This window comes from Ammospiza nelsoni, chromosome 25, assembly GCF_027579445.1.
Source record: "Ammospiza nelsoni isolate bAmmNel1 chromosome 25, bAmmNel1.pri, whole genome shotgun sequence".
NCBI lineage: Eukaryota > Metazoa > Chordata > Aves > Passeriformes > Passerellidae > Ammospiza > Ammospiza nelsoni.
The window spans coordinates 4083585-4102671 of NC_080657.1; the positions used below are offsets into that span (position 1 = coordinate 4083585).

The window sequence follows — 19087 nt, forward strand, 5'->3', positions numbered from 1 at the left end:
GCCTCTCGTGGGTTTGTTTTTTTTTTTTTATCTCGTCTACATACAGCTTATTGGGAAGCTTCATGTACTTTACAGCGTAATCAGGTGTCAAAACTGCCTGATCTTCGAAAGCAACAGATTGTATAAAACACCGTGATATCAAAAAAAAAAAGTGCCGGTATAATGTACAAAAAAATATTTTTTTTACAGTAATTCAGTGTCTACAAGTCAGATAGAACTGTGTCATGGCAAATCCTCTTCCCTGACGAGGAATTGTTGGATAAATTGCTGAGCTTTCCTCTTCTCGGCGATGTCGGGCGTGGGGTGGCCGGGAGGAGGCCGCAGTAACAACCCCCCGAACACGCTGGCTGTGGGGAAAGCACAGAAATGTGAAAAAAAATGCATATTTTATCATTGGATTTTGGCAAATATTCAAGTGAATATTGTATGTGTTGTGTTAGAAAGTTATGCTGTGTTAATTCTCTTAAGTAGTGTGTTACGGACGTCCGTAACTCTTTGTTTCTATTGTCTCATATTGTCCTAAATCCTAATTGTCCAAATTATTATTACTCTAATTGTATTACTATTTTTATAACCATTTTATTACTATTAAACTTTTAAATTTTTAAAAACATGTGATTGGCGTTTTTCACACCAGGATCCCTGGATGTCCTGCTCTCACTGTGTGCCAGTGAAAAGACAGGTCCTATTTTAACTACAAAAGTTACCTTTTAACTACAAAACTACATTTACCATGCTATTAAAATGTTAATACAGCACTACTAATCAATACAACACAATACTTATAGTAAATATCTGCATAGAACCACATAATATACACTTTTCACATGGGAATTATCAGCTTTATCCTGCCTTGATCCCGAGCCAGGCTCTCTTCCCAGTGTGAAAAATTTGTATTTTATCATTGGCTTCTTGCAAATATTAAAATGAATATTATATGTGTTGTGTTAGGAAGTTATGCTGTATTAATTCTACTAAGTAGTGTGTTAAACATAGTTTTAGATGTAAAAAATGCATATTTTATCATTGGCTTTTGGCAAATATTAAAATGAATATTACATGTGTTGTGTTAGAAAGTGATACTGTATTAATTCTCTTAAGTAGTGTGTTAAATATAATTTTAGGTTATAACAAAATGTTAAAATAGAAACCATGTTATGTAGGATACTTTTTTTCTAAAGAAAGGACTGGCAGCAAGATAGCAGCCACAGGACACATCAATCTTTCAGAGAAAGAGAATTTATTGCCCCATTATCAGGGGAAACAAACTTCTTCCTGCCTCACTCAGCCCTGAAGAGGCTGTCAGGATTATGAGGAAGAAGTTGGCACTGACCAGACAGAATCCTGTGTTTGAATGGAATTTATGCATCATGTATGAGGTGTATGAATATGCAACAGGTTGTTGTTTTTAAGGGTTAATCCTCTGTTAACGTGGGTCCTTTTTCAGGCTTGTGCTGCCCAGAAAATGTACCTGGACATCCATAACTCTTTGTTTCTATTGTCTCATATTGTCCTAATTCAAATTGTCCAAATTATTACTACTCTAATTGTATTACTATTTTATAACCATTTTATTACTATTAAACTTTTAAAATTTTAAAAAGAAGCGATTGGCTTTTTTCACACCCCACATCTCTGTGTTAATTCCCAGATTCCTGCTTTTCTGTGGACTGTTTGCTAATAAAAAAAGGTTCAAAGCACTACAAGCCACCACTGCACCCAGAAATGAATTGTTTTGTGCAGCCCCTCTGAACAGGAAGATTTTTGCAGGCCTTACCAAGAATATTCACATCCAAATGGTTTTTCCCTGAGTTCTTCAGTAGCTCTCGTAGAAACGCCATCAGATACTCAAACACATTTCTGTGGAACACTGGCAGGTCAGCGATAATCTGAGGAGGGGGAAAAAAAAAACCACATTTTTATGGAGCACTGGCAGGTCAGAGATAATTTGAGGAGGGAAAAAACCCACATTTTTATGGAGCATTGGTAGATCAGAGATAATCTGAGGAGGGAAAAACTCCAACATTTACATTGCAGGCACAGCAATGCCTTCCAGCTGCAGCTGCCCCCAAAACCCCCCTGGCTGCAGGTGCCAACAGCTCTTTATACCCTAAAATCACCAGTTCCAGATAATTTTTATTAAGAGAGGATTAAGTTACTGAAAGTAAAAATGGGTGACTGGTGTAGCAGAGGCCACTTTGCTGCCCTCCCCATGGAATTGGTGTCACTGAGGCCACTTTGCTGCCCTCCCTTTGGGACTGGTGTCACCAAAGGCCACTTTGCTGCCCTCCCCATGGAATTGGTGTTACCAGAGGCCACTTTGCTGCCCTCCCTTTGGGACTGGTGTCACCAGAGGCCACTTTGCTGCCCTCCCTTTGGGACTGGTGTCACCAAAGGCCACTTTGCTGCCCTCCCCATGGAATTGGTGTCACCAGAGGCCACTTTGCTGCCCTCCCTTTGGGACTGGTGTCACCAAAGGCCACTTTGCTGCCCTCCCCATGGAATTGGTGTCACCAGAGGCCACTTTGCTGCCCTCCCTTTGGGACTGGTGTCACCAAAGGCCACTTTGCTGCCCTCCCCATGGAATTGGTGTCACCAGAGGCCACTTTGCTGCCCTCCCTCTGCACTGGAGCAGGTCCCTGAGGCAGCCAGCAGTACCTGGCAGCTCTGGCTGTAGTTGCTGGCGCTCTCCAGGCAGGAGCTGTAGAACCTGCAGCAGATGACAGGCTCAGGGAGGCTCTCCAGGAACAGCAGCAGGGCCTCTGCCACTGAGTGGTTGCTGCCCACTGACCCAGTGGTTAAGGAAGAGCACAGCATGACCTAGGCTGGTCCTATTTCTGCTGAAACACAAATGAACTTTAGGTTAGGTGCCCAGAACTCTGCCCACAGCTCATAGCTTTGGGTTGAACCCCTGGCCTCAACAAGAGCTGTTGGGCACTTGGGTCATTCACTGACATTGCCAGCACTGCCAGCACTCAGCAGAGGATGACACAGAGCCACAAGGAAATGCAGAGACAGCAGCTTAAAAACCTCTCTCAGTTTTGGCACTCTGGCATGGTGAGCCTTCCTGGATATCAGTGTGAAAGGATACAGAAAGTATCGTACATTCCCGTGTCCAAACAGTCTCGGATTTGCTCAAATTCAGATCTGAGGCCTGGCTGCTGAAACAGGTCCTCCTGCAAAGAAAACCCTGTGTCAGTCCAAGGAAAATAGAAGAATTGTGTGTAAATAGAGCAGTGTCCTTATAATCTGCCTGGAAATTCTCTCCAAATTGCTGGTACCACCAATTTGATGATACTTGGACACACAGACATGATCACTAGCACCAAACATTACTACCTGGGGCATCAGGACCCCTTATCCCCCATGGCCTTTGGCCAAACACACCCAGCTCATGGTGATTGCTATGACCAGTATCTTCTTCAAAGCTTAACCCAATGCAAACATGTCATTCTGTGTTTCCAGTGCCAACCTGCTGGGAAGCGTTGCGGTTCAAGTGATCCACCATCATCCACAGCTCTTTTGGGATGTCCATGGGCCTTTCATCCTCAACAGAATCATCACTCATGTCTACTGGCATCAGGGTCTGAGGGAGGGCAGTGTGGGCAGGAGGGAGACAAACAAAAGGTAGCTAGCCAAGCTCTTATTCAACTCGGCAAAAATACTTCACAAAGCTTATACCTGAGAATTGAGACTTCTTAATAAAAACAGACAGGCCTTAGCATCTAGTTTTAATGCTCTGGTGTGTTTGGAAGGGAATCTTGTCTTTAACTCACAAGTCTCCGAATGGATTCTGCTGACATGTCCTGGATTGGTTCCCTCATGTAACACAGTGTGTGGATGGGAGAGCCAAAGCAACTTGGCAAATAGTTGCCTGTTACGGATAGAAAATAATCCTTCCCTCTGACAAGATGCAAGACCAAGATATCTTCAAGTTTTTCCTCTCCAGAGTTCAAGCGTGTAGCTGTTGATTTATTAACAAACACCTCCAGCTCAACTGTGATCTCAGCATCTGCCAGAAGATGATAAAAAGCCCAGACTCAGTCACAAGCAGCATGAAACCAAGAGCCTGCAAAGAGGCACAGCACTCCCAGAAGTGTGGAGGGAACTGAGCCAGAAGGGGACAACATCAGCTCATGAACATGAGACAAAAGGAGCAGCTCACCTGAGAGCAAGAAGCCCTTGCAGGGATTAGCAGTCAGCCACTCCTTGCAGTAGGTCTTCTCATCTGGTTTGCTGATAAATTCAAACTGGCAGGGCACTTGGCCATTGCGGATTGTGAACCTCTCTACCTGCAGCTTCATGTATTTAACATCCTTAAAATGGATCTAGAAACAAATGTCAGTCAGCATCATCAGCCAATTCCACCTTGCTGGAGCAGCAATTCCTGTTCTGTGGTTTAATTATTAAGTAGTAAAACAAGCAGATTAACCCCTTGCTCCCACCCCATCTCCTCCAGGACTGCAGAGGATCACACGTGCATACTCTGAATGCCAAAGTCCTCTCCATCAGGGGGCCCTTTGAAACAAATGCTGCCCTCAAATAACTACAATAAAATTGAGAATGAGATAGCTGTGGCCTCAAAAGTCTCCTGGGCTTATCTTTATGGTCCCAACACACAAAGCAAATGCTGGTTTGTGACCTTGTCCAGACCCTTACAATTTTACATTTCATGTTTGAAAGCACAAGTCAGAGCAAGGGTCACAAACCACCTTTTTACTTTCTCTCTTCCCACCTCAGGGAATGACACACCTTGTGTTTCAGCCCTGGACTGTGAATGGAACTCACAGCATCTAAACAGGAGCAAACATTCCTAGGGCTTGCAAACAGAGAGCAGCTGGAAGTCAAAATATTCCACTTTTTGGAACCAGATCCAAGGGTCTAGGATCTGCTGGGGTCTGGGGTTGCTCAGTTCCCTCAGGGAGTGCTGGCACATGGCCATGCCCTACCTCTCTGCGGGACAGTGTCACCGAGGGGATGTTGGCATTCTCCAGCTTGTCCAGGGAGCGCACGATTTCCTCAAAGGCTTTTCTGTACAGCTCCTCGTTCACAACCTTCACCTGCAAAGGACACACACTGCACCAGCCAGCACTGGCTGTGCCTCTGCAGGACAGCTGGAGCACAGCTGCAAACATGGGAAATCATTTGATTTTGGCAGCACGCTGGGGTGTACAACACAGGGAATGGGCAGAGCTGTTTGGAGCACTAATCTCCAACATCTTCTCATGATCCAACAGTAAAAGAACTTTGCCATAAGCAACAAGAGTCACTCAGTCACTACTAGATCAACCTTTTTTTTTCCCTCAGAAAAAATAAGATGTTTGATAAGACACTACTGTGTTCCCAAAGAACACTGGCAAATATTCAGGCTTAACTGCAGTATCATTTACACAACCCTTGCTCAGTGTGGTCAACAATCTCATCTCCATATCTGATCCAGCCCACCTTTCAAGCCATTGTTCCCTGTGGATGCCACAAAAGCAGGAGAGAGAAATCAGCACGCAGGGAACGAGGCCAGCAGAGTTACCTCATCCAGCACTGACAAACTTACCCCAATGTCAAACACAGAGCTCACTGGTTTGTGGTCACTGAGCTTCAGAGCCATGTGGCTGCGATAGCTCAGCTGGGCAATGTTCTGCCCTTTCCAGAGGATCCGGTCACACCAGGCTGGAACACGACACTTCTCACTAAAACAGGGGGAAAATCACCATTTTCAGGCACAGTAACAACACTGGGCAGAACTCTGCTCACCCAGAGCTTTCCTCCCATGGCTGGAGCTCACTCTCTATCAAAGTGGTATTTTTAACAGTTTCTTCACATAGATATAAAAAGTTTTGAGTGTACAGTGTAAGTAGACACTCTACCTCTGAATGTCTACTAAGGTATCTCTAGCTCATGCTTTACTTCCCACTTCTTCAAAGGTGCAAGGTACAATTAACATACAAGCAATACTCAGGTATTTTTGACCATGAGAGCCATGAAAAATAAGAACTCAGGCTCTGCATTTATTGTTTTCACTGACAGCTGCACAGATTTGGTTTCTGCACTTGCAGCTGAAGTTTCTGGTTTGCTTAGAGGAACTGCTCTGTGTATAGAGCATTACAGGAATGATGGTTCTCACAGGCTTTTGAAGAGGAGCACAGTTAATTTCACATCAACCCTGGCTGGTCCCACCTGAGCAGGTACAGCAGAGAGCAGCAAAAATGAGATCCTAAATATTTTGCTTGGGGAAAAACCCAACAAACTAAAAAAGAATTAAACTAGCTAAAAGGATTCATTAACTTTGTTAATAAATTACCTCTAAGAGGAAACCTAACAGGATTATTACTGGGAAAAAATATTAGGAATATCTGACAAATAGCTGTAGGAGAAAAACAAGGTAAATAGATGTAAACAGGAGATGAATTTTGGAGTGAAGGGAGAGAACTAGAAATAATTTCAGAACTGTTCCTATTTACAGCCATTAGACCTGCAATACTTTTTAGCCTTGTTTTTACTTCCCTCAGTGATAACATCAGCCATTTGTACATCACATCTGAGACAATCACTGTACCTTGTGTCCCAGTCATCACAGCCAGCATCATACTTGTATGTTGGCTGGAAAGAGATCTCTCCTTCTGTGAAGCCTTCAAAGGCTGCATTTGCCTTCATTTGCCTCTTCAGCTACAAAAGAAAAGATGAAGACCTTAATTTTAGATAATCTCAAGCACAATTTCCATATGGAGTAAAGGGAGACAATGAGCACAGAAAAGGCCAAGGAGTTGTGTGGTTTGTACCGAGCACCCTCAGCACCATGTGCAGGTGGGACAGCAGTACCTGGTCATACTGGCAAAGCTCTGGAAATGCTTTCTCCTCTACAAGCTGCTTCACTTTTGCCACATCCAGCTCCTCCAGACGGTAGTTGAGGTCCCCCAGCCACAGGATGACACTGAAAGAGAACATAAACCACAATGTGCAGAGGCCTGAAGCTGCCCCAGAGCTCAGCCATGGACAGCAGCTCCACTCTGCAGCTCTGGGGCTCTTCCCATCACAACCCCTCTGCTGAGCTGCTCTCATCAGGAAAAACAACAGTGGAAACTTAAAAGAGAAGCTACCTTTTGTATTTTTGCCATTATTAATCACTTTGGTGCTGTTATTGCTTCACAGTGACTGAATCCCACAGCTGGGGAAGTCAGTGCTTATTCCTGCCCCATCCTCACTCCAGGCTTGAGAATGAAACAAGGCTTGGGAGAGCATAAGGTGACAAGTGACACCCCTCTGCTGAGCTGCTCTCATCAGGAATAATAACAGTGGAAATTTAAAATAAAGAGAAGCTACCTTTTCAATTTTTGCCATTATTAATCACTGTTCTGCATGTTTGTCACTATTCCTTCATAACTGGTGTGGTTATTATTGTAGGTATTATTCCACAGTGACTGAATCCCACAGCTGAGGAAGTCAGTGCTTATTCCTGCCCCATCCCCACTCCAGGCTTGAAAATAAAACAAGGTTTTGGGAAAGCATAAGGTGACAAGTGACACCCCTCTGCTGAGCTGCTCTCATCAGGAATCACAACAGTGGAAATTTAAAAGAGAAGCTACCTTTTCAATTTTTGCCATTATTAATCACTGTTCTGCATGTTTGTCACTATTGCTTCATAACTGGTGCTGTTATTGCTCCACAGTGACTGAATCCCACAGCTGGGGAAGTCAGTGCTTATTCCTGCCCTATCCCCACTCCAGGCTTGAGAATAAAACAAGGTTTGGGGAGAGCATAAGGTGACAAGTGACCTGTCCAAACCAGGTAAAGCTTCCGTGGCCCCTCCAGCTGAGGTTTATGGCACTGGGCCCCCTCCTCACCCCCCAGCACATTCTCAGAGTGCTCCCTTGCACATCCCATCACTCCCCCAGGCAGAGGGGAAGCATACTCGTGCTTGCCAATAGTGAGAGGGGGCAGGTTTGGGTCAGACTGGCAGAACTGCATCCTGGAGCAGATGTCCTTGAAGTCCTGGTTCCTCCGCTCGTATTCCTCCGTGTGAGCTGCCAGGTGAGAGTTCACAATGCACACGCTGGTGTTGTGGAATTTAAACCTGATGGCAACACCACCTTTGTTACCCTGAAAGAGAAAGATGAAGATATTAATCAGAAGCTTCTACACAGCAGATGAGTTACTAGCAGTGGACAAGCCAGAAGATTTTGAGGCAGAGTGTTTAATTCCAGAGGAAGGAATAGGCTGAAAATGCTAATTAGTGATTGCTTTGAACATTGGTGCACAGCTGGCAGTGCCCTGAGCTGGCATGGGGATAGGACTCTCTGCTTCTAGAATCAGCCCTTAGCTGGAGAAATAACCATGCATCCAAGGAGAGGGGCTCTTCCAAATCTCACCCCTTTTTATTTGCCATTCTTACCATCCTCCCCATGATTCCAGTCCCCACAGTCTCAACTTCCACCTCAGAGATGTTCAGAGCCAGTTCTGCCTTCACATACAGCAGGAGCATGATCCCCACCAGCCTCACAAGCTTCACCTGAAAAACACACCCAGTCCATTCCATGCTGCAGTGGAAGAGGTGTGCTGAGAGAAGGCACATCCATCCACAACATGGGTCACCAAAGAGGAAGTTTCAGGATCATCCAGGGCACAGGCCCCCAAGAGCACATTTGGAAGGAGCTGGGAGCAACAGGAAGGAGCTGGGAGCAGCATCAGTGGAGGAAGTTGAAGCCCAAAGCAAGAGCTACAGCACAGACACATGGGAGGAAATTCCCGTCAACAACAGAGACAAGAGATGAAGCAGACCTATGGAGCAGGAGCCAAAACAAAAGCAGTATTCCTACCAAAATACCTTCACAATTCATTCCACCACACACTGTAGGCAGACATGGAAGAAGGTACAGAACTTCCTATTCTCCTTCCCCAAGACAGCAGGAGCTCCCTTTAAGTAGGGAAGCCGGGCTCTGTTCCCCATCCTGCCCCTGCCTCACCACCTAAAAAACCTGCACAGCCTCTGAAGACACAGCATTGGGAACAAGAGAAAGCAAAGGGGAAAGAGTGGGAAAAGTGGGAAACGATTCCACACTCAAACCTCCCCAAAAGCCACATTTACCTTTGCATATTTGGCATCTGGGTGAAGACTATCAGTTACAGCTTTAAACCATTCTTCTTCCTTCGGTGTGTCATTGAAAAAGAAGGCTTCTTTAGTCAGATCAAGCTCCTGGAAACTGTGTTAGAGGAAGGAACCCATGGATGCATGCACTTGTTTATAGCTCTCCAACCCCTTCTCTGGGAAAGAACTAAATCAGCTTATACTCACTAAATTCATAACTGAAAACTCAAATTTAGTTTCGCTGATTGTAGATGTATGTCAAATGTAAAGCTCAATTGCTGTCATTATTACATCAGATGGCATTAAGGATTTTGCAACACTGAGAGGCCAAACCCTACCAGACCAACAACCCTCACAGGCTGTGACACACCCACCCTGGAGCTGTGCATGCACTGCACCAGTGCCAACATTCCTGTGGCGTCCTGGCTGAGCTCCTCTGGGTGACAGACCCTCCTGCAGAGCCCAGGTCAGCGAGGGTGGCCAGGGACAGACACTCACCCCACACAGTAAATGTCTGGAGGCTCAGCATCACACCTCAGCCAGGGCTGCAGGCTCTCCGTGGGTGACTGCCCATTCACGTTGTATGTGCCCACAAAAACCCTGCAAAGACAGTGACAGCACCCCAGAGCTGCAAACTGGGAGAGAAAACTCCCTGCAGAGCCCAGCAAACAGCACTGCTGTTAACCAGTTTGTTTATTATTTATTAGGTTTAATAAATATAACCATATTATATTTAACCATAAGTAACCATATTTATTGTTATATGTATATATATGTATATGTATATTTATATATTTATATATAACTATATATAACTTATTCCTTATTCACCATATTATGTTTATTAACCATAAATAATGTTCTATATGACTAACGTGTTGCCAGGGAAAATTAAGAAAGGTGACATTGTTTAAATCTCTAAAATTATTATCCCAGGAAACAGCACAGCTATTAACCAGTTTGTTTATTAACCATATTATGTTTAATAAATAGAACCATATTATATTTAACCATAAAAAACATATTTATGGTTATATATATATACAACCATATATATATATATAACCATATATATATATATATATATATATATATATATATAACTAATATAGTTCTATATAACTAATGTGTTGCCAGGGAAAATTAAGAAAGGTGACAAAGTTTAAATCCCTAAAATTATCTAACTACAGCTGCACCTTTACAGATGTATTTTAACAGAAGGACATGTTGTTATACACAAAGTGTTAAAGAAAAAACAGAAATAAGGCTGTAGGAGGGTGCAGCTTGAAATGATAAATTTCTGTGCAGTAGCAGCTTGAAATGATAAATTCGCAGACTGAGATGCATAAAATGATTTCAAACACAGTAAAGTTTTGGTCCTAATTATGTATTTCATTCGAGCTCTTTCTTATGAGCTTGTTGGAACAACTACATGGATAAGCATTGGACAGAAATGGAGAGGGAAAAGGCTGGATGCATTTCCAGACACTGTCTAAAAAAAGCACCAAAATAAAGTGATTTCAAAAAGGGCATTTCCTCCACAAGAACCATGAAGAATGAGACATGAATGAAATTCTGCTCTGCTCACATCTAAAGGTGGAAACAAAACTGTTCTGGAAAGTATGGATTATACTTTTCTACGGAATTTTCTGTTTGTGGGGACACAGGACGAAACAACAGATGAGTTATTCCGACAGTCTGTGCTCAGTTACAGCCCACAAAATAAGTTCTTCTCAGGAATGCTCATTACCTGTAGTTCTGGATGTGTGTGTAGGAGTCCTGCATTTGTAAAAGCTGGGATTTAACAATAGTATCTCTGAGCCCAAACTTTGGCTCTGATAAGATTGAGGCCTTGTTCGAAGCCATGACACGCGAGGCCCGGACCTGCTCCGTTCTCACTTCAGGCTTGGCTTTGTTTTGCCTGCAAATGAAAGCAAAACCACAGGTGAAGCCCAGGCTATCCCCACACCCTAACCAGCACATTTCTGCCACTGAGGCCTTAATTCACATTTTTCTGACTGTTCACTAAAGGCAGGTAACATTTGGGATAAGCCAAGAAGACTGAAAAGAGCATTTCGTAGCAGGGCTGAGATCTCCAGACAAAACCAGTTTAATTAACTAAAATAACAAATGCTTTTCACCATCCTGGTGCAGCCTGTTGATGCAGAGCAGGCCTTACACCTGGAAAATGATACAAAAACTGAACATCTTCCCTGCTTACTGCAGCAAGGAGAGGCAAATCTCATCTCCCTGTGCCTCAGCCAGGAATGAAGAGCTGTGTTTGTTTATAAAACCTTCTGCTGGAAATATTCCAACTCTGCCCAGAGTGGGTGGAGGTGGTTTTATTTTGTGTCTCCTGGCTCTGCAAACTCCTTTTGCAAAGGAATAATGCCCCAGCTTGGGAATTCCCAGCAGCAATGGGATGGTATAAATGTAAGGGCAGCATACCAGTGCCAAGGACAGCACATGGACAGACTCTGAATGATTTGCATCAGGGTCCACAAAGTCCTGGGAACTGGAAAATCAAACTGTAACATTTTAAGAGTGTATCTATGAGACACAGTGGCTCTAAGCCAAAGCTCTCTGAATTAAAAATAAACAATGCTAGCAGGTCCTGTCCCACTAAACAACCAAAATAGGCCCAAACAGGGAGGATTGTAGGGAGAGGGAGTGGAATGAAATTTCCACTAATGTTTTGACAGCAAGCTTATGCTGAACTTTTTTCTCTTTTAACTGAAACCTGCAAATTCTCATTTTAAAAAGCTGACAGCTTCTATAGAGTACCCCACCTCTGTGCACTGACCTGGGAGAGCTTCTATCAGTGCTGTCGTGGCTACAGCTCTGACTGCCTGCAGCTTTTTTCCCATTTTGTTTGACACCTTCAGAGCCAACCACTTCTAGAGGAGAAAAGAACAAAAAAACAACCAACAAAAAGTTTCACTTTAAACACAAAGTGTTCTTCCATTTATCAACATGCTTATGTAAACACTGGCAAAAAATCTGTGGGCAGAAAATAATTTAGATTTGTGTGTGGAAAAACAAAGTACCCCACAGTCTCTCTTGCAGCTATCTGACAGATTTAGCTTACTCTGACCCAAGTGTTGTGTGGTGATGCAGCAGAGGAAGGAACTACAGGAGCCACAGAGAGCAGCACTGTCCTCTGTGGGAGAACTTGCTGCTGCCTCTCCTTTACAGCTAAGCTGAAGCAGGACTTAACAGCACAAAATCCAGAGCTTTACCCCCAGGAATCTGAAAAATTTATGTTAATAGCAGATTCTTCCTTTCTGAAGCAAGACAGGAAGTACAAAGAAAGGGGGGGAAAGGGGAAAAAACCAAAACCCAGAGTTCCATTTAAAGGGTTTCTGCCTATCTTGCTGGGTATATCTGCAAATACCCAGCAAGGGACAGGTGTCAAGGGCCATAAAGAGTCACACCAGGGAGCCACTGAACCTCAGCAGAAACATCTGCCCCAAAGCAAACTGCACATTCCTAAAACAGTCACAGGGCTGCTACCACACAAATCCAACTAACCACAGCAGTGACACCAAACACATCACACTACCTTAGCAAAATCTGACCGGTCTTTCAGCACTTTGTTTCAGTTACAATATTCTGCTCCTACAAGTTGCAAAATAACAGTTAAAAAAGAAGGTTCTGCGGGAGGGCTCTGTGTTTGAGATGCAAAACCAGCAATCTTAAAATCATGCTCCTCAGCACACAAACCTAAGGATGATGTAGAAATTGTCAAGACTGTTGGGTTCTAGGCATTCAGCTGAGCTTCTCCTCCAGTGAACACAACCCAGAAAAAATTAAGATGTTATTGCTGTCACAGAACATTCTGCAGAACACGAGCACACAACAGAAACAGAACTTGCAGTACTTCACCCAGGCCCTCGGGACACAAACCAGATGACAAGAAGTGGCCAAATTCTCAGCCTGGATAACCTCCTCTGCCCAGGAGCCTTCTGAGAATAGACTGTGTAAGAGGATTTATCAGAGCCTGGACGCAGCAGAGCACATGACTGAAACCTCACTGCAGATCACACAGCTCAAGTCAAGCAGAACTGAGCAGGAGCACACAGAGATGCACTGGAAATGTGGGCATCACATTCCAGGGACACAGCAATTTCTCCATGGGTGTTGAGAGTTCAATTACTGCTCTTTGGATCTCTGCAGCCTCTCCCACTAACAGCCATGCAACATCCCTTGAGAGTCAGTGACAGGAACCAACCTGAACCTTCACCTCAATGGACAATGGTCACTTTTGTGCCAAGAAAAGAGCAGATTCCCAGGCTTTACTACCATGCCACTCACCATTGTGCACAAGGCATTACTGCAGAATGGAAAGGTGCGTGACCCTGCTGCTGTCACAACTCCTACCTGGTCCAAAGATCAGAGTTACATCACACCTCACATTCTAACCGATGGGCAGAAATCAGCTTTAGGTAGGATTCTCCTAAGAAAGAGATTAGCTTTGGAAAAAGGCTGTTTCCTTTAGATATGTTTCTACTTAGCCACAGATTTCTGTAGCCAGAGGAATCTATATGGTAGCACTATGAAGTGGAATGACCTTGTTCGATAATTGAACTGAGCACAGAAATGCAGAGCAACATGCAGAGATTACAGGAGGTCTCCATTGCACAGGATTTGCAGTTAAATGAGATCCAAGCAATAATAGAGGCATTAATACTAAATATGTGCAGTGATATTACAGAACAGCAGGAAAACGTATCATATCTCCTGGATAAACAGGATTCATGCTTAGCATCCAAAGGGGGGAATTAGATTAGCCTTTCATGCAACCAGAGCAGCAGGGTACAACAAAACGCCAATATTCGGGTTCTGAACCCCACACTGACTTCCAGGAACTGCCTTAGCTCTGAACCTTCGCAAAGCGGGAAACCACCGAGCCCGGGGAGCGGCGGGGCCAGCGGAGGAGGCGCCGGAAGAGCCGGCGGAGCCGACCCGGGCGCACAGGGCGGGCACCGGGCGGGCACCGGGCGGCGAAACCGGCGGAGCCCCGGCGGTCAGTGCCCGGCAGCAGCTCCGAGCCCGCTGCCCGCGGCGGAGCTGCCCCAGAGCGGCCCCGGAGCTGCTCCAGAGCGGTCCCGGAGCTGCCGCGGAGCTGCCGCGGAGCTGCCCCAGAGCGGCCCCGGAGCTGCTCCAGAGCGGTCCCGGAGCTGCCGCGGAGCTGCCGCGGAGCTGCCGCGGAGCTGCCCCAGAGCGGCCCCGGAGCTACTCCAGAGCGGTCCCGGAGCTGCCGCGGAGCTGCCCCAGAGCGGCCCCGGAGCGGTCCCGGAGCTGCCCCAGAGCCGCCTCTCGGCCCCGGCCGCGCCGCGGAGCTCCGGCAGCACCGGGCGGGCACTCAGCCCTGCCCCGGCCGCGCCTCCTCGCCCAGACAGACAGACGGACAGACGGACACACAGACCCACCCCGGCGGGTCCCCGCGCTCACCTCGGCGGGGCCGCCCGCCCGCGGACATCGCCGCAGCTCGGTGCCCCGGCCCCGGCCCGGCCCCAGCGCCCGCCCCAGCCCGCCCCGATCCGCCCCCGGCAGCCGCAGCCGCGCCCGCCCGGGCTCGGGCCCGCGGAGCCGCCGCTGCCTCTGGCCCCGGAACACCCAGCGTCGCTGCCGGGGTGCTCACGGCCGGGAATGGAGAGCCACGGCAGTGCTGAACGAGTTCCAGCAGGGAGAGGGAGGGACGGACGGACAGACAGACGCCGCAGCTGCACCCGAAGGGACCCGACCCATCCACAGGGAGCTCGTACCTGCGCTGCACCTGCTGAGCTCCTGCAGGAAGGTGCGCGTGTGGGAGCCGAAGGGCAGCTGCACTGTGAGCCGATCGTCCGCTGAGCCGATCTGCACCGTCACGTCCGAGCCTGCGGACACCGGGAGAGAAAACTCCGGTGGGTCGTGCTGACAAACCTGAGAGCGTCTCCTGACAAACCTTCCCAAACTGAGCTTGTCTCATGACAAACTTTCCCAAACTGAGAGCGTCTCCTGACAAACCTTCCCAAATTGAGCTTGTCTCATGACAAACTTTCCCAAACTGAGCGTGTCTCCTGACAAACCTTCCCAAACTGAGCGTGTCTCCCAACAAACCTTCACAAACTGAGCTCTGCCACAGTCTGTGTGCACATGCACGCAGCCCTTGGCAACATCTCCCCATGCCTTCTTACCATCTTGCTTTCCAAAGTTTTACATGAGAATGCCACTTAAAATACAAAAATTATAATTTATAATATTTTTGTTCTGCTTGTTCAGGGATAATAATGAATCCTCCAGCAGCAGTTTAAAGACATATGGAAAATTAGTTCCCTTTGTTGAATGGGGCTGGCAATGCTCATTAGCAGCAGGTAAGAATGGCCAACAGCATGGAAACTGCCCCAGCAGGGCACAACCCCTCCCCAGTCACCTCCTCTGGGGCCAAGAACCCCCCAGTCCTGCCCCAGAGCTGGCCCAGGCCCCAGAGCACCTGTAATGCAGGACTAAAGCAACCACAAAACTCACCAATGACGTGAAGGTCACTGTCCAGTACAACTGCAAAAGTAAGACAAAGTTCAGTTGAAAGCTAAAACGACAGATTTGCCAACCACACTGATCCTTCTCCAAACTCCAAATATTCCCTGCAGGAACAGAGGCAGGCAGAACAAACCTGGGGGCAGGGGCTGTGGCTGGGGCTGGTGGGACAGAGGCACTCTGCTTCTCACAGGGCCCTGCCAGAAATGCCATGTGGTGCACAACTTTCACCAAAGATAACAAACTTGAAAAACGTGAAGGCAGAATAGGTTGCAAGTTTCAGGAAGCAGGACAGCAGAATAAATTGCAAATTTCAGGAAGCAGGAGAGCAGAATATGGACACCAAACCCCTTCATCCCAGTCTTTGGGACTGACAGTGTGTCAGTACCTTCTTCCACGGCAAACTCATCAGTGATGGGGATCACTCTCTCCAGCCAGACGTCCTCAGCTGTGATGGCCATCCGCCGGTGGGTGTACACATAGATCCTGCAGGCACAGGGCAGCACGGGGGCAAAGCCTCCTCAGCTCTGCGTGTCTGACAAAGACAAACCCACATCCATCCCACCCAGCAGCACCGGCTCGCACAGCCCCATGCAAATCCCAAACCGACTCCTGAACTCAGCGCCCACCCACCTGCTCCCCCATCGCTTAAATAATGTGTCTGCAGGGCAGAGCAGCTCATGGGGCTTCTCTCTGAGCACCCATAGCATCAAGGCACCATGTTCAAACTGGACTGCAGCCCTTGGGATGGGAAGGGGATCTCAGGAGGCTCCCCTGAGCTCTCTGGGTGCTTTCCCTGCCCGCCCCATGCTCCGGTACCCACGCGTGGTGCCCGCGGCACTCCACCAGGCCCAGCAGCCGGCTCTCCACGCTGTCCCCCGAGGGCAGCAGCGCCTGCACAGCCTGGGCCGCGGGTCAAGGAACCGTGGGGCAGCAACGGGAGCGGGGACGCGGCGGGGAGAGCGGAGATCGGGGCGGGGACCGGCGGGAGGGAGCGGGGGGAACTGCGATGGAGCGGAGGGAGCGGGGATGGAGCGGAGGGAGCGGGGATGGAGCGGGGGGAGCGGGGATGGAGCGAGGGGAACGGGGAGGGAACGGAGGGAGCGGGGATGGACCGGAGGAAGCGGGGACGGAGCGGAGGGAACTACGGGGACTGCGGGAGGGAGCAGCGGGAGCAAACAGAAGGGAGGGAATGGAGACAGCCCGGAGCTGGGAGCGATGGAGACAGCCCGGAGGGAGCCGCGGGGACAGCCTGGAACTGGGGGCAACGGGAACGGCCGGGGGGAGCAGCGGCAGCAAACGGGAGGGAGGGGACGGGGACGAACCGGACCGAGCGATGGGGACAGCCCGGAGCTTGGAACGATGGGGGCTGCCCGGAGGGAGCCACGGGGAGGACAGGCCGGAGCTGGGAGTAACGGGGACAGCGGGAGGAAGCAGCGGCAGCAAACGGGAGGGAGGGGACGGGGCCAGCCCGGAGCTGGGAGCGCGGCAGCACCGCCACCCCGGCGCCGATGGAAGGATACGATCCGGCAGGTCGCCCCCGCCGCCAGGCTCTCCTGGATGGCCACCGACTGGTCCATGGCCGGCAGCCGGAGCCTGTCCCGGCCGCTGCGCAACGCGATGAGCGCGGCTCCCCCCCGGGGCCGCCCCCGCCGCCGCTCCGGTATCGCCCCGGGAGCGGCCGGAAATAACGGGGAGCACCGGCGGGAGCGGCCTGGCCCGGCACGGACGGCGGCCGGGCGGGTTCTGCGCGGAGGGATGCGGAGCACGGGGGAGGCACGGCACGGCACGGCACGGCACGGCCCGAAGGCGGGCGGCCCCTCCCGGAAGGAAAGGGGGACTGAGAGGGGGAACGCTGGGCTCGGCAGGCATGGGAAAGGATCATTTCCACGGAAAAGCGCGAGATGCTCTTGGTTTTAGTAGCCCCTTGAATTATCTTTTTAGTAGCCCCTTGAATTAATTTTTTAGGGGCCCTTGAATTTTATTTTCTTTTTCGTTGAATATCAAGACGGCCCAGCACAAAGCCGTTATTCAAACTAATTAATGCGGAGTGTGGGAGTAAGTGCTCTAAAATACCACCAGAGCTTTCTGCACTGTCCAGACGTGTGTAGCTCCTTCCACGGATGCAGATCGAAAGGCAGGGAAAACCCGAGTGGTGTTGGTCAGTGACAGCTCTGCAGCACTTCCCCCTAATCCAGAAGCGGGTGAGTCCCACTTCTCTGCCCACCAAAGTACAAGAGAACAGCCTGAAAACGCTGCTCCGAGCCCCAAACCTTTCAAGAATTGCGGTGCTGGGCTGTGCTTTTGAGACAGAACAACCCTTGACGTGGATACACTGACACTGCAACAAGCTAAACACACACCCAAAGGCTGAGCTGCGGTTTCACTGTGCCAGAACAGGCTCTGCAGCGTGGGAAGGGCCGGCTGTGGTAGAATGACGTGGGGTTTTTTTTATTTCATCCACCCCGTTAGGGCTGGCGCTGCTCCACGAGGGCCAGCGCCGCTGATTCTCCTTGCTGGGAAAGCACACGAGGCTCCAAGGGCTCAGACCCACCCAGCGCAGCTCTGCCGCCCTCCCACAGGTCACACTGTGTTCAGCCACACTCCACACACAGCACCAAAGGCGGCTGACACAAAGAGCTTTTAATATTTTGCAATGTTTTCTCTAAGGAACCAGCGGCAGGGAACAGCACCACAGGTAATTCAGCCTGGCCGTGCTCTGTGTGCTCAGCTTCAGCAGCAGAGAGCCGCGGATGTGAAACAGAACCATCTAAAACTTGAAGTGCTTTTAGATTAATCCCACTTCCCTGCCTGAGGCTGGGGGATGAAACACAAAGTTGCTGTTTTACATACACAGGCAAGAAGGATTTCGCTTCAGAGCTGTCAGAGGGGTGCAGGGAGACTGTGCCACAAGCAGGTCATTGATTAGAGCAGTGCTTCAGTCAATGCAGGATTTTGGGGGTTTTAAGGAGGCCTAAAACCTCCTTTAAGGAGGCCTAAAACCCTCTTGTTCCAGCTCCTGAAGTCCCCCATTCCAGCATCCACAATTAGCTTGCAGGTCTCTCAGACCTACAGGATTTGGGCAGGGTAGGGTAGAACCCTTTGGCGTAGATTTCTAGGTGGAAGATGAAGTGCTTTTCCTCTGGGAAAAGGGGGAATCTTGTTTTCAAGTTCTTAAACTTTACTGAAATGCCAGGGCTCACCCATGCTGGGGTGGTGCAGGATGCAGAGTGCAGCTTAAGGGGGGGTTTAGGATCAGCAGCAGGTCCTATGGGCCTGATGGAGGATTTAGGATCAACAGCAGGGTCCCATGCAAAGTGACCTTCAAGGGTCTAATGAGGGGTTTGGGATCAGCAGCAGGGTCCTATGGGCCTGATGGAGGATTTAGGATCAGCAGCAGGGTCCTGTGTAAAGTGACCCTCAAGGGTTTAAGGAACGTTTAGGATCAGCAGCAGGGTCCCATGCAGGGTGAGCAAAGTTCCCCCCAAG

General features: G+C 48.6%; 1 protein-coding gene across 3 annotated transcripts; it reads right to left on the reverse strand.

The window, feature by feature from the left end:
* Positions 1-12: 12 nt before the first annotated feature.
* Positions 13-17341, reverse strand: INPP5B (inositol polyphosphate-5-phosphatase B). Of its 3 annotated transcripts, XM_059488642.1 has the most exons (22): positions 17122-17341; positions 16422-16501; positions 15987-16084; positions 15590-15619; positions 14848-14958; positions 11883-11976; positions 10830-11000; positions 9578-9679; positions 9080-9194; positions 8387-8503; positions 7907-8094; positions 6817-6928; positions 6554-6663; positions 5552-5687; positions 4950-5060; positions 4166-4328; positions 3777-4012; positions 3473-3586; positions 3092-3176; positions 2659-2786; positions 1778-1889; positions 13-347 (listed from the first exon to the last, which is right to left on the reverse strand). In XM_059488642.1, the coding sequence occupies exons 1-22, from the start codon at positions 17176-17178 to the stop codon at positions 223-225; spliced, it is 2595 nt and encodes an 864-aa protein (XP_059344625.1). In that variant the 5' UTR covers positions 17179-17341; the 3' UTR covers positions 13-222. The 3 variants fall into 3 exon arrangements, with proteins under 3 accessions (XP_059344625.1, XP_059344626.1, XP_059344627.1); XM_059488643.1 differs by lacking the exons at positions 16422-16501; positions 17122-17341 and adding an exon at positions 16232-16321; XM_059488644.1 differs by lacking the exons at positions 14848-14958; positions 15590-15619; positions 15987-16084; positions 16422-16501; positions 17122-17341 and adding an exon at positions 14534-14575.
* Between the last annotated feature and the right edge of the window lie 1746 nt (positions 17342-19087).